The sequence below is a fragment of the Nomia melanderi genome, chromosome 9 (assembly GCF_051020985.1).
Source record: "Nomia melanderi isolate GNS246 chromosome 9, iyNomMela1, whole genome shotgun sequence".
Classification (NCBI taxonomy): domain Eukaryota; kingdom Metazoa; phylum Arthropoda; class Insecta; order Hymenoptera; family Halictidae; genus Nomia; species Nomia melanderi.
The window spans coordinates 11,407,543-11,419,937 of NC_135007.1; the positions used below are offsets into that span (position 1 = coordinate 11,407,543).

The window sequence follows — 12,395 nt, forward strand, 5'->3', positions numbered from 1 at the left end:
TTAGTAGCACGGTCAGAAGCTACAGGTGGGCCCCCCAACGTGCGCCCCCCTGATGCGACGGACCTGAGGCTTGCCGCTCGGCCGGGTCACGTGACCCTACGCTTTCGATGGGAATGCCGGTGACTGGACGAAGGGTGGGGGAGGGACGAGAGGCAGTCCTATGCCCGCTACTCCGCTAAGCTGACGGCCCACGACACGGGCACACCACCAGACGCGCCGCGCCACGAGAGCTTCGTATAAACGCGCCTTCCAACACAAAGAAGGTCACGTCGCGCTGCGTGTGTTACACGACACGGCACGGGACGATACGATACGAGACAGGACGGTGTCGCATATGCGCTCGCGGAACACGACGAAGGTGCGACCTGCGCGAATCATTGTACCGCGGATCGTGGCGGAACGGGTGGCCGACGGCGGTGCGAGAATGCGGCCGGGCACGGTTTGTTTTGCTCGTTGGTGTTCGTCGCGATAAAGTACGCGCCGATGGTGAAGAGTGCGGTGTCTGACCAGTGCCATTAGTAAAAGAGTAGGATGGACACCTTCGGCATGTACCAAGTGAGTCTGGACGGACGATCTCCCGCGGCTCAAAATGGCCTTGGTTTATCGCAATGCTTTCTCCCCCGTACACGAGATTTCCCGATGACGGTTCGTGTTTCCGATGAACGATCACGGACGATCATCGAGACAGATGATCGGCCGTGATATCTGACAGATGTCACGGTGTTTTTGTTTAGATGTAAATACGTACGTGTGCCACGGTTTCCCGTGCTCTCTGTCCTCCTCTGTCCGCTCGATGCCTGCATGCGTGATGTCATGTCTGGGAACCTAACCTAACTTGCGAACGGAGTCCGAACACCCATCACGCCCATTCCTGGTACTATTCCGTAAACGAGCTCCGCTCGTGGAACTCCGTTTTTCTTTTTTGTCCTACATGCTCCTCGATCCCGTTTTCTTTCCAGCGTCCTGTCGCCGGTTGACACATCGATGTCGATGCATGGATGATACGTTGCACGTTGCTTCCGTAGGTTTCTTCTTTTTTTTTTTCATTCTTCTTTTGGTTTCTATTGTTAGAGGAAGTCTCTTGTCGAACGGTGTATCGATACAGTTTCTTGGACGACATCGTGTTATTGTTTAGATTTTTCAGTCTGTCGGTGGATTGCGACAGGGAATATCGTTGTCATTTGGCATGGATCTTGTAATGTAAACACCTTTGTTTGTATAGTGGGAGGATGTAGGAGTGTAGGGAATCTTGATGGGATTAGTATTGTTGTTAGTTCTATTTGGATTATTTTGGAAATATTTCATTACGTACGTTGCATCTTGTAAGATGTTTGTATTATTTATAATAGATTTGTATGTGTGTGTGTGTGTGTGTGTGTGTAAGTGATTATATTGTGTGACTGAAAGAAAGTCAAGTACTGTTAATTAACTGGGAACATTTGTTTTTCTGTGCAGTTTTCTCAAGGCCTGACAGGCAGGCCAGAGCTCTACCAAAAGTCCAACAGAAGCAGCCATTCAAGTGACACAAGTTCAGCATACAGTGGTTCAGACACAATGACATCTGTGCAAAGTTCGTTGGATGCAGACCCAGATGATGTTGATCTTTCTGGACTTCTTGAATCCGTAGTGGATAGCGATGAAGATGAAGATCTGGCTGAGAGCATGGATGTAAGAGTCGATTCTTAATTAAAGGCAATTTCTAAATTTAATGTAAAATAGACATGAAAACGTTTTTATTGTTGTCTTCAGAGCTTGACTGTCCGTGATCCAGTCAGAGAATGCTTAGAGAAAGACCCTATGGAAAGAACAGAAGATGACATAGAAACACTGTTAGAATTTACACAACAGTTAAAGGCCTTTACAAACATGACTCTGGCAGTAAGGAGAGCGCTGTGCGCTGTAATGGTGTTTGCAGTGGTAGAACGTGCTGGTATGATAGTTTTAAATGACGGTGAAGAATTGGACAGTTGGAGTGTGCTTATCAATGGTGCTGTGGAAATTGAGCATAGCAATGGAGAAATTGAACAGCTTCATCTCGGAGATAGTTTTGGAATCTTACCCACTATGGAAAGACTTTTGCATAGAGGTGTTATGAGGACAAAGTGAGTCCTGTGTTGCAAGTTCAGTCTGAATAAAATGCTGCTATTTAATTCAAGAAGTTTGTGCTCAAAGAATACAATTCTCCTTTTAGATGCGATGACTGCCAATTTGTGTGTGTCACACAAGCAGATTACTTTAGGATTCAACATCAAGGTGAAGAAAACACTAGGAGGCACGAAGAAAATGGAAGAGTTATTCTAGTGACGGAATTAAGGGGTGCTCTAGATGGAGGAGCACGCAGAGGTCACGTTGTCATTCGTGGCACTCCCGAGCGCTTAATGTTACAACTTATAGAAGAAAACAGTATTACCGATCCCACTTATATAGAAGACTTCTTATTAACTCATCGAACATTTATCGATAATCCCTTATTAGTTGCGAATCAATTGTTAGAATGGTTTGACCAAGCGCAAGTCAGAGACAGAGTGGCCCGAGTAGTTCTACTCTGGGTAAATAATCATTTTACGGACTTTGAAACCGACCCAGCTATGATGGAATTTTTAGAAGCATTCGAAGCTGGATTGGAAAGAGAGAAAATGCAAGGGCAACAAAGGTACGTTTAACATTCCTTTACGTTACATTATTCGAACATCGTAGTGGTTGAAACGTTGGTATCATTCGATCGTATTTCAATAAATTTCAGATTATTAAACATTGCCTGTGCAGCAAAGGCAAGGACGCGAAACGTAACGTTGGCGAGATCTAGTAGGGACGAGGTTCTACATTTCAATATTTTAGGCGAAAAGGGTTTCGGCATCTTCATTTCAAAAGTAGATAAGAAGTCGAAAGCGGAAGATGTTGGTTTAAAACGGGGCGATCAAATTTTAAAAGTAAACGGACAAAGCTTTGAGCATGTGAACCATCCGAAAGCTTTGGAGATTTTAAGGGGATCCACTCACCTCAGTATAACAGTGAAATCCAATTTACTTGGTATGTGGTCATCATTTAGAAACAACAGTTGTTTATTATACTTCTTTTATACGAGCGAATAAATTACTGTTGTAGCGTTTAAAGAAATGCTTCAGATGCCAGACGATTCGCCGAGGCCACGGAGGAGAATAAACAAACCCGAAATCTCGAGACTCCAAACCGATCCACGTGCAAGGTTGTCCACGCACGTGGATCCAATCACCCCTGTAAATCCACTGAACCCACTAGTGGGTGGTGTTCCGTTATTAGTTCCTGACTCCAATGTCTCCCCGTGCAAAGACGCTAAGAAGGAACATAAAGGATTCATGACGCTTGGACCGAAAAGGAGATTACAGAAAGCTCTCATAAAAATGAACATACTGCCAAAGAATACTATTAAGTAAGTTTGAGAATATACATTGCAGAGTTTTAATTGAAGTGCTTTATTCTGAAAAATTTCCTATTTTTTTTTTTTTTTATAGTGACGGTGTACATGTAGACGATCCCCTTGCACCTCCTCATACACCACCAGGAACAGGTCTTTCGCAGACCACTACCAATCTTTACCACTCCAAAAGTAATCCTGACCTTACGTCACTGTATTGTTACGATGACTTAAGGGCGCCCGACTATCCTGAACATGTGTTGAAAGTTTACAAAGCTGATCAAACTTGTAAATACCTTCTCATTCACAAAGAAACGACAGCGCATGAGGTAGATATATTTACTTTTGTGAAAAAAAAATGAATGTAGGTAAATGCCTCTGCTACTTTCATGCGAATGCATTATTCTTGTAGGTGGTAATGCTTGCGCTTCAAGAATTCGGTATAACTGAGAGCAGTTCGAACTTTTCTCTGGCCGAAGTTAGCGTTGGAGAAGGGGGCATGATTAAGCAAAGTAGGTTACAGGATCAACTGCAAGATCTTGCGGAAAGGATTGGCTTAAGTTCTCGATATTATTTAAAAACTAATGGTATTTCGGAGACACTCGTAACAGATGAACAGGCGCCTGAACTCATTCGTGAATCTCAGGTTCATTTCTTACAATTGAACGCAGTTGAAGTCGCCATTCAGTTAACGTTACAAGATTTCAGTATATTTAGGTAAATTGAGAAAGTTGTAAATCATTTAGGCATATTAACAACGGTTTATCATGAAACTTTTATTCTCAGGCAAATTGAATCTACGGAATACGTGGACGATTTGTTCGAATTGAAAAGTAGATATGGAGTGCCTATGCTCAGGCAGTTTGCGGAACTAGTCAACAGAGAAATGTTCTGGGTTGTAACAGAAGTTTGTTCTGAACACAACCTTGTTCGACGTAGTAAAATAATAAAGCAATTTATAAAAATAGCTCGTGAGTTTCTTGCTTGGAAAATTATCGAAGAATATTCCGTTTTACGGGAAGTTATTAATATTCTTCTTTGCCAACAGGCCAATGTAAGGAGTGCAAAAATTTCAATTCCATGTTCGCAATTGTATCTGGTCTGGGCCACGGAGCTGTTTCACGATTACGGGCTTCTTGGGAAAAACTGCCAAATAAATATCAGAAGCTATTCAGTGATCTGCAAGAGTTGATGGATCCCAGCCGCAACATGAGCAAGTACAGACAATTGGTGGCGTCTGAACAAACACAACCTCCCATAGTGAGTCATCACTTCATGTTAATTCGGACATATTAACATACTTTTTGTTTCGTTTCACAACACGAGTTTCATTAAATACTCTCGCTTTTTTACAGATTCCGTTCTATCCTGTAGTGAAGAAAGACTTGACGTTCATTCACCTTGGCAATGATTCTATAGTAGAAGGTTTAGTCAATTTCGAGAAGCTGAGAATGATCGCGAAGGAAGTGAGAACGTTGACGAACATGTGCTCTTCGCCCTACGACTTGTCCATAATGCTGGAAAGAGGTGGTCAACTGCCTAGTTCCGCCATGGTCGCGTTAAATCAAATGACCACCGGCAATCAAGGTAACATAAAACTAATTCACTTAAAATGTGATTAATAGTACATAATGATTTATTTTCACTAACAGTATTGCATTGTCCAGGCGGACAAACTGCAACTGTGAAAAGGCGGAAGAAGTCCACCGCTGCGCCGAATCCAAAGAAGATGTTCGAGGAAGCGCAGATGGTCAGAAGAGTGAAGGCTTATCTCGCAAACATGAAAGTGATAACGGACGAGGAGCGATTGCACGGTCTGTCCGTGGACTGCGAGCCTCATGCAGGAGCAGTTGCAGTGGCTGCAGCGGTGCCTCTCAGCGCAAGCAGAGGAAGAAGAAATCCTTCTCCTACTCTGTCCACTACAAGTAGCGCTAGTAGTACCAGCGAAGGTAGAAAGAGTATACAAGGTAAGACTTTTTTTGTTCAGCTTAATTATTTAAACGAGCATAATTAATTAAAAAAAAAAAAATACAAAATTTCTACAACTGTGTTCAATTGATCTACAGTCAGCCTACAATGTCAGATGAAAATCCAGTACAGAATCATTTATTTTTAGAGCAGGATTCTAGTCACGTTGCCGTGATACGTTGCGTTCGACCTACAGTTCTAATTATTCCGTATACTTAGGTACAAAGTTTGGAGCAGCATCGCCACAAGCGGTGAGGAAAATGCTGGCGCTCTCTGACCCGCATAAAACACGTCCGTACCAACCCAAGCATTGTGTGCCGCCGCTTCCAGTGCCAGGATTAGCCTTGCATTCCAGTGGGCCGGAGCCTAGTCCTGGCGCGCCCAGGAGAGTAGGATCCAGCAGCCGAGTTTCAACGCACGAGAGATCCCACAGCGATACACCTTCCAGTTTACTGCCGCCTGTCGATCTCAGCGCTGAAAGCAGTAGCGTGACCAGCCTGAGCAATCTTCAGCCATTAAGGAAAACGTTGACCAGCGGTAAGTTCGTCGATTATTGATAACACCGGAGAAAAATGGTTCGATACGAGATGGTGTCTGTCGGTTCGACACGCACATCGCACACACGTGAATATTTCCTCTAATACTACTGAATACTCTGTGTCCCATATTTTTTTCTTACCATATATTATTATAGAGCTTTAGACGATGACATATCACCCATGGTGCTTCTTGCGTTTTTCGTTCCTCTTATACTTTCTTTTTTGTTCCAATTTTGTTCTTTGTTTTTTTTTTTTTGGACGTGCTAGTTTTATATGCGAACACGATGAATAGCGGACACATCTCGTGAAGTACCATCCTCGTGCACCTTCATTGCTCGTGACATTACACTTGGTCGGGTCTCGGCAACGAGATACTATCTCATTTTTTCTGCACGCTGCACAGCCGTTTACGCAATTCATAAATGTTCCATGTTATATTTAGCTTCTCCATTTTTACACGCATCTTGTACGCCGATTACCGTAGCTCGCGCTTCTTTTTCGATCAATATTATCGTCCCGAGTATATATATAAATATATACATACATGGAAATAAATATGTATATGTGTATATGTGTATACATATACTACGGTTCCGATCACAGGGCGAAGCACGTCTGGCTTCAATTTAGATCACCCTCCATGGGACATACGGATGCGTGAATGATTTACCTTCTACGATGCTACTCAGGAGATTCGATTTTATTATTTATAGTCTGTTAATGTTAAGCAGTCTCGAACGATTTAGAATAGCAGCCTCAAATTTTATGCATTACGTGACTCTTTAAGTTTCAACTGACGATTATATTGTAGGGAAATATAGTTAGATACTAATAGGAAACGTTACATCTCTTATTAGTTCAATAATAAGTTCGTTCGAATCCGGAGGATGTTTTGTATAAATAATTTTTATTTCGCAATGTACAGAAGGCATTACTAGAATTATTTTTTAGAGAATCACTCAATTATAAGTTATTGATATAAATTATACAGTTAATCCTGATTTTATAGAAAATCTATGTATAATTATTTATAGTATCAAAATAATATTTTTCGTTAATGTGAATTTAAATGATCGGTGAAGAATTAATATATAATAATAAACCCTGTTAAGACATACATAAATTTTAAAACAAGGCTGATATAAATACTGTACAAAATTTCATGGAATATTGTTTACCAGCCTACATTCGAACGAATACGTTATTGAACCCGTCTCAACCGAATCTTACCAACAGACTTCAGCGGAACTCAATGAAACACTTCTCCGTTAGGAGTAGTAGATAATCGGTTGCAGAACGGCGATCCAGTAGGCATCGCGCCTCGGAAAAACGAAATGGAACCAAAACGATCGTTTGATCGATGATATTAATTAATTAGGAATAGAGTGTGCGAGAAAGAGAGAAATAACGAAGGAACAAGGGAGAAAGCGTGTGAATGATGAAAGTAGAATAAAAGGGAGACAGAGAAAAAGAGAGAGAGAGAGAGAGTGAGTGAGAGCAACGGATCTCAGCGATCATGTGTGTTCTAATGATGATCTCGGCTAATTAATTAGATGATTAGCAGTTAGAAGGATGCAGCTGGGCGAAACTGGGCATAGAATCTGTAGTGATAGAAGTGTCTTGGGGACGTGTGCGTAGGTTCGGTGACGAGCAGTGACAGTGGTCACAGTACACAGCTGGACAGCCACAGCGGAAGCAGCGTGGAAGCCGGTGGCAGTCCACCGCCACCTCAAAGACGGCACTCCGCCATGCAAGGTACGTAACGACAATTAGAAAACAAAACCCACCAAGATATATCCACAAGCTCGTGCTCATTACCTCTTCTTACCTTTTTGCCCGCTCCGTAGATCAGTAGACTAGAAAGTAGAGAAATAAACAAAAAATATATATATATATATGAAAGAATCTGGAGTGGTCCGGTGTCGAACTTCCCACCAGAAACGTGTCGTTTCCGTTACCTTTTGGTGAAAAAGAAACACGTGACTCGAGCTGCATAGATTGTGTCGCGGGCACTGGGAAAAGTCGTATTTCTCGTTTGGTCACGGATGAAAGGAACGTGGAACGGATCAGGACTCTGGTCTTTTTGTAAACGTTACTTAGGGTCCTGTGAGAAACTTCTGTTTATTCGGATTTCTTGTTTTCAACGAGATCTATCCTCGGATCTCTTCTATATTGTTCGGTGCAAATGCTGTCGATTGATACAAAGTTGAGAATGGTGGTTCAAGGTTCACTAGTTTCTTCAGTTACAAAGTATGAATATTATAGTCTAAGATAATCCATTCGAGGAACATCACGAGATCACAGATAAAAAGCTGTTCGATATCTCGGAACCCCTGTATCGCCGTCAATCGAACGGGAAATACGATTCACTCGAAACGCGTGACCCTAATCTATGCCGCTGCGAAACGTCGACCTCGTGCCATCGAATGTGTCCCAGATCGAACACAGTAATTGCGTGAATTCCTTTCGTTGGTCGGTTGAGTGTTGATCGAGTCTCTCTCTGCTTGCAAACCGCGTGGCCGTGAATCTGTTCTGTTATCACGCGGGGATTCTAGTAGTGTGTGGACACAGTACTGTCGTGTTGGTAGCCAGTAAACGTGAATGATTCGATCGCAAAACGAGAAAAAAAAGAAGAAAACGAAAGAAAGTGTGACACTTGTTTGTACTTACCTCACCGTCTTTCAGCGATCCGTGCAAATCATGTATTATTATCCTGTCAGTTTTATTTTTTGTCTGCCTTTCGTTCCCTCTCGTCTCCCCTTGTCTTTTTGTTTCTTTTTGTTTTTGTTTTTTTTTTTCAAGTTCGTTCCCCCTGAAATCATTCGGGTCTCGATCCGGGATCGTACCATCGAGGAGCGAAATACGTATGTCCCATGGCCACTCAACTTTCTTCTCGTTTCATCGCGTCTATGGTGTAGTCGGAAAAGCACTTTCCGCGGAACCGATGGAGGGACAGAAAATACCGTTCCCCGGCAGTTCTATTTTGTTACCGTTTCTTTAGCCGAGCATAGATAAACGTGCTTATAGCCGCTTTTCTTTTTTATCTCGGGAGATCCAGTTGCTTCAGTACATTTACCGCTTAAAGCTTCTTTTCAGAGACTCCGCTTCTTTACGCAACGGCCACCCTTTATACATACGCATAATATAAATCAATACATTATACATATATACATATATGTTACACATATATATATACGTATATGTATACACACATGTACATATACGTACGCTATTGTACGTTCTTACGATCATCGCGATCTATTCACGCACTCGCGGCACTCACTCTAGGCATATCTTCCCTCCTACTCGATCACGTTCGAGTTTCTCTTTCAACTTGTTGACCGGGTAAGACGAGTTCGGTCGTCGAAGTTTCATTTTTCTTCTCATTTCATTCGGAATTCCGGCATTTTACTTCAACGTCGTACGAGTTGCGACGTTTACGTCTGTATAAAATCACTTGTGCCGTATTCGCTTTCGTTCGTCTCGAGAGGCGCCATCTTGTCGCTCGAGAGGATCACCCGGTTAATAGGTCAATGCCAGTATCTTCTATATATTTTGCTCATTACTTCACTCCTCCACGATTCGATCGTCAGAATGTCATCAACCCGAGACGTAATCATTTGTACATTTTGTAAAAAAGAAAAAACGAACAAACAAAAAATTGAGGAAAACCATTTCGTATGTGGCCTGTGTGTGGTGCAGGGTCTGTATTGAGAGGTGGTGCCCCTCCGTTCCCTCACGCGGTAGCAGTGTTACCTCCGCTTCCTGCGAACCACAACCAGAATCACAACCACAATCATCATCATCATCATCACCACCACCACCACCACCACCAACATTATTACGATCATCACCATCACCAACCCCAAAATCCTCAAGGTGAGTCCGCGACTGTCTTGCCCGTTTCTCTTTTTATTTCAATTTTTTTTTTCTCTCTCCTGCGAATGGGTTGGCTTCTTTTCTCGTGTAGATTGCTCGTTCGATCACGTTGCCTCCGGGTGGGAACCCGAACCTATACGTACCTGCATGATTCAGTGATGGATCGGTGAAACTTTAACCCTCTCGATCTTGAGAGATAGCTCATAGATAATCGGGAGATTTTCAGAGAAAAATCTCAAATTAATTCTCTTCCAAATTTCAAATTTAACGTTTCAAATTTTAACCTTCTGCACTCGGAAGTTTCTCGCTAGAAATGTTTAACATTCTTTGACTAGGCGAAGACGATATTCCTCGAAACTAACTCGAAAGGAAATCACAAGTACATTGAGGAACAAAGCTATTTTACTCCAATATTTCACGTATCGAAACATTACAAAGTTCAACATTAAACATCAGATTTCATAGTTCTATCGCGTCGAATTAAATATTGACTCGCCTTCCGAGTGCAAAGGGTTAAGTTTCCAATTTCAAATTTCAATCTTTAAAATATTAAATTTCGAATCAGCATCAAATTTATAAAAAATCAGTATCGCAAGGGTTGAAGTTACAACTGACGACGATCCATCGATCCCCGAGCATCGCTGAGACGAAATTACTGCAACCGGAAGCAACGTGCATCAGGCTTGAGGTGTCCGTTAGTATTATACGCTGAACGCATCACGCTTGATTTGTGTCAAAGTCGCTTGCATCGATGAAAGTTGAACGCGCGTGCACGTTTTATGAAAAAAAAAGACCACGTGAGTATCCGTCGCCTGCTACCTACTGTCTGTGGTTTTGTGTGTCGTGTGCGCGTATCCGTAATGTGTGTTGCATCGTGTGCTCCTGTGTCGTGCGACCACGTTTCACGGTGTCCGCGATTCCTCAGGATTAACGGAGGACCGAGGCTTCTTTTCAGGGTATAATAACTGGTTTTCTGTGCTTCCCCTTTTCACGAGCGGATCTAGCTGCGAATAACGAGTGTGTTTGTTGTACAGTCTTCTCTGAGACCCGTTCATCTGTCGCGAACGGGTGTTCCGAACGAGTACGACGGGTCCCGTTACATGACTGCCCTGGTCTCCCTTTCCAATTATCAGATTACGAATACAGTCCATTATTTCTGATAGCCATTCATTAATCATTAATGCTCGTGTAAATGAAATTTTTCGAACTAATAGTACATCATTCCAAGTAAACAGCATACAAAGTCTAACTTAAAAGAAATATCTATACATTATTAACTTTCATAAACATCACTATATTATATCCAAGAGAAATCTTATTCGCCCAACTTAACCCGTTGACCTAGAATATCGTGCTAGACTCGCAAAATTGTAAACTGAGTTCGAGAAATCTAAATGTTTAAATATGAATTAAATATTCTCTCTCTATTAACAATCGTTAACCTTTGGAGTAAACGTAGAATACGCATCAAAATAAATGATTAACGATGAAGTGGTATTGATCATAGTTACGAAATAAATCATAGGGTTAACAATGAATATCAAGCTAGTAACACCTACTAACTCCACTAAAGATTAATAACAAAAATCCTCAGTCGTCGATTCTTCAGAAAATCAGTCTAAGAGTAAAAGACATCGTTAGCGAAACTATCGGAATCCCCAGCGCAGCTGCTGAACCCAAGCAATCTCGCGCCGGATCGGGTCGTGCTCGTTCGGAATATCGGTAATGGCGGCGAGGTAGTTGGCGGAGAAGGATAAAAGGGGTGAGAGAGGGAGAGAGTGAAAGGACGATGTTAAGGAGCAAAGAAATGGAGGAGCGGCTTGTGTGAGAGATCGAGAGAAAGAGAGTCGAGGGTTTTCAGGTTGCACGGGATTAGGAGTAGGCGTCGGCCTCGGAGTACCGGCTGGGCTTCCACCACCAGGCACGACGATTATCACGACGATGACGACCATGACTACCATGACGTCGATGACGACGATGCGTCCGGGAATCGGTGGCACGCAGTGCCGTCAGCCGCCCGCATACAAAGTCGCTGCGCAGATGGCGAGGCTGCACAGGCTTGGCCGTGCGCACAGCCACGAGGGTGTTACCTACAGGACCGAGCACGAAGATGGTACAAAGCAAACAAAATCGCTACGTACATACAATCTATATCTTTACTACCGTTTCTATTATACGTACTACTATTTTTTTTTCTCTCTCTCGAATTTATTATGGTCCTCGAGGCTTGCGCTCCCCTCTGCTCTTAGCGACGGGAGTGACGAATTTCATTCGAGATCGAATCCGAAAGAGGATTCCGTCGATTTTCCGGGGAATTTCGAAGTTGGGACATTGGTGGAAATCGCAATGAAATGTGGATATTACGAAATAGTCGAACCTGTTTTTGTGCGATAGGGACAAAGAAACCGCGCGAAAAATAGTGTTCAGAAATTTATGGAATAGCGAGAGAGTGCTTTCGAACGAAATAAATAATTGAATTACAGGTGGAATCATTTTAACACTACCGTGCATTTGATACGATTGAAATGTAACCGCTATGAATACTGTAGTAATAGATTATTTTCAGTTTCTTCAGACATTCATTATAGTATTCAAGTGAAACTATTTATTTTCAA

At 42.5% G+C, this 12,395-nt stretch overlaps 1 protein-coding gene across 25 annotated transcripts in view; it reads left to right on the forward strand.

Annotated features, from left to right (window-relative positions):
- LOC116432792 (rap guanine nucleotide exchange factor 2) overlaps nucleotides 1-12,395 on the forward strand; it is a 220,800-nt gene that overhangs the window by 199,201 nt on the left and 9,204 nt on the right. For 14 of the 25 annotated variants that reach the window (XM_076371110.1, XM_076371125.1, XM_076371126.1 and 11 more), the window contains 14 exons: nucleotides 1,456-1,668; nucleotides 1,750-2,102; nucleotides 2,192-2,653; nucleotides 2,744-3,030; nucleotides 3,106-3,409; nucleotides 3,492-3,723; nucleotides 3,807-4,111; nucleotides 4,181-4,365; nucleotides 4,443-4,654; nucleotides 4,750-4,981; nucleotides 5,047-5,361; nucleotides 5,582-5,899; nucleotides 7,540-7,656; nucleotides 11,642-11,917. In XM_076371110.1, coding sequence (XP_076227225.1) covers nucleotides 1,456-1,668; nucleotides 1,750-2,102; nucleotides 2,192-2,653; nucleotides 2,744-3,030; nucleotides 3,106-3,409; nucleotides 3,492-3,723; nucleotides 3,807-4,111; nucleotides 4,181-4,365; nucleotides 4,443-4,654; nucleotides 4,750-4,981; nucleotides 5,047-5,361; nucleotides 5,582-5,899; nucleotides 7,540-7,656; nucleotides 11,642-11,917 — 3,811 coding nt within the window. Of the gene's footprint in view, nucleotides 1-168; nucleotides 646-1,455; nucleotides 1,669-1,749; nucleotides 2,103-2,191; nucleotides 2,654-2,743; nucleotides 3,031-3,105; nucleotides 3,410-3,491; nucleotides 3,724-3,806; nucleotides 4,112-4,180; nucleotides 4,366-4,442; nucleotides 4,655-4,749; nucleotides 4,982-5,046; nucleotides 5,362-5,581; nucleotides 5,900-7,454; nucleotides 7,478-7,539; nucleotides 7,657-11,641; nucleotides 11,918-12,395 lie in introns of those variants that run through there. The other 11 variants (XM_076371111.1, XM_076371108.1, XM_076371122.1 and 8 more) reach the window with 10 other exon arrangements.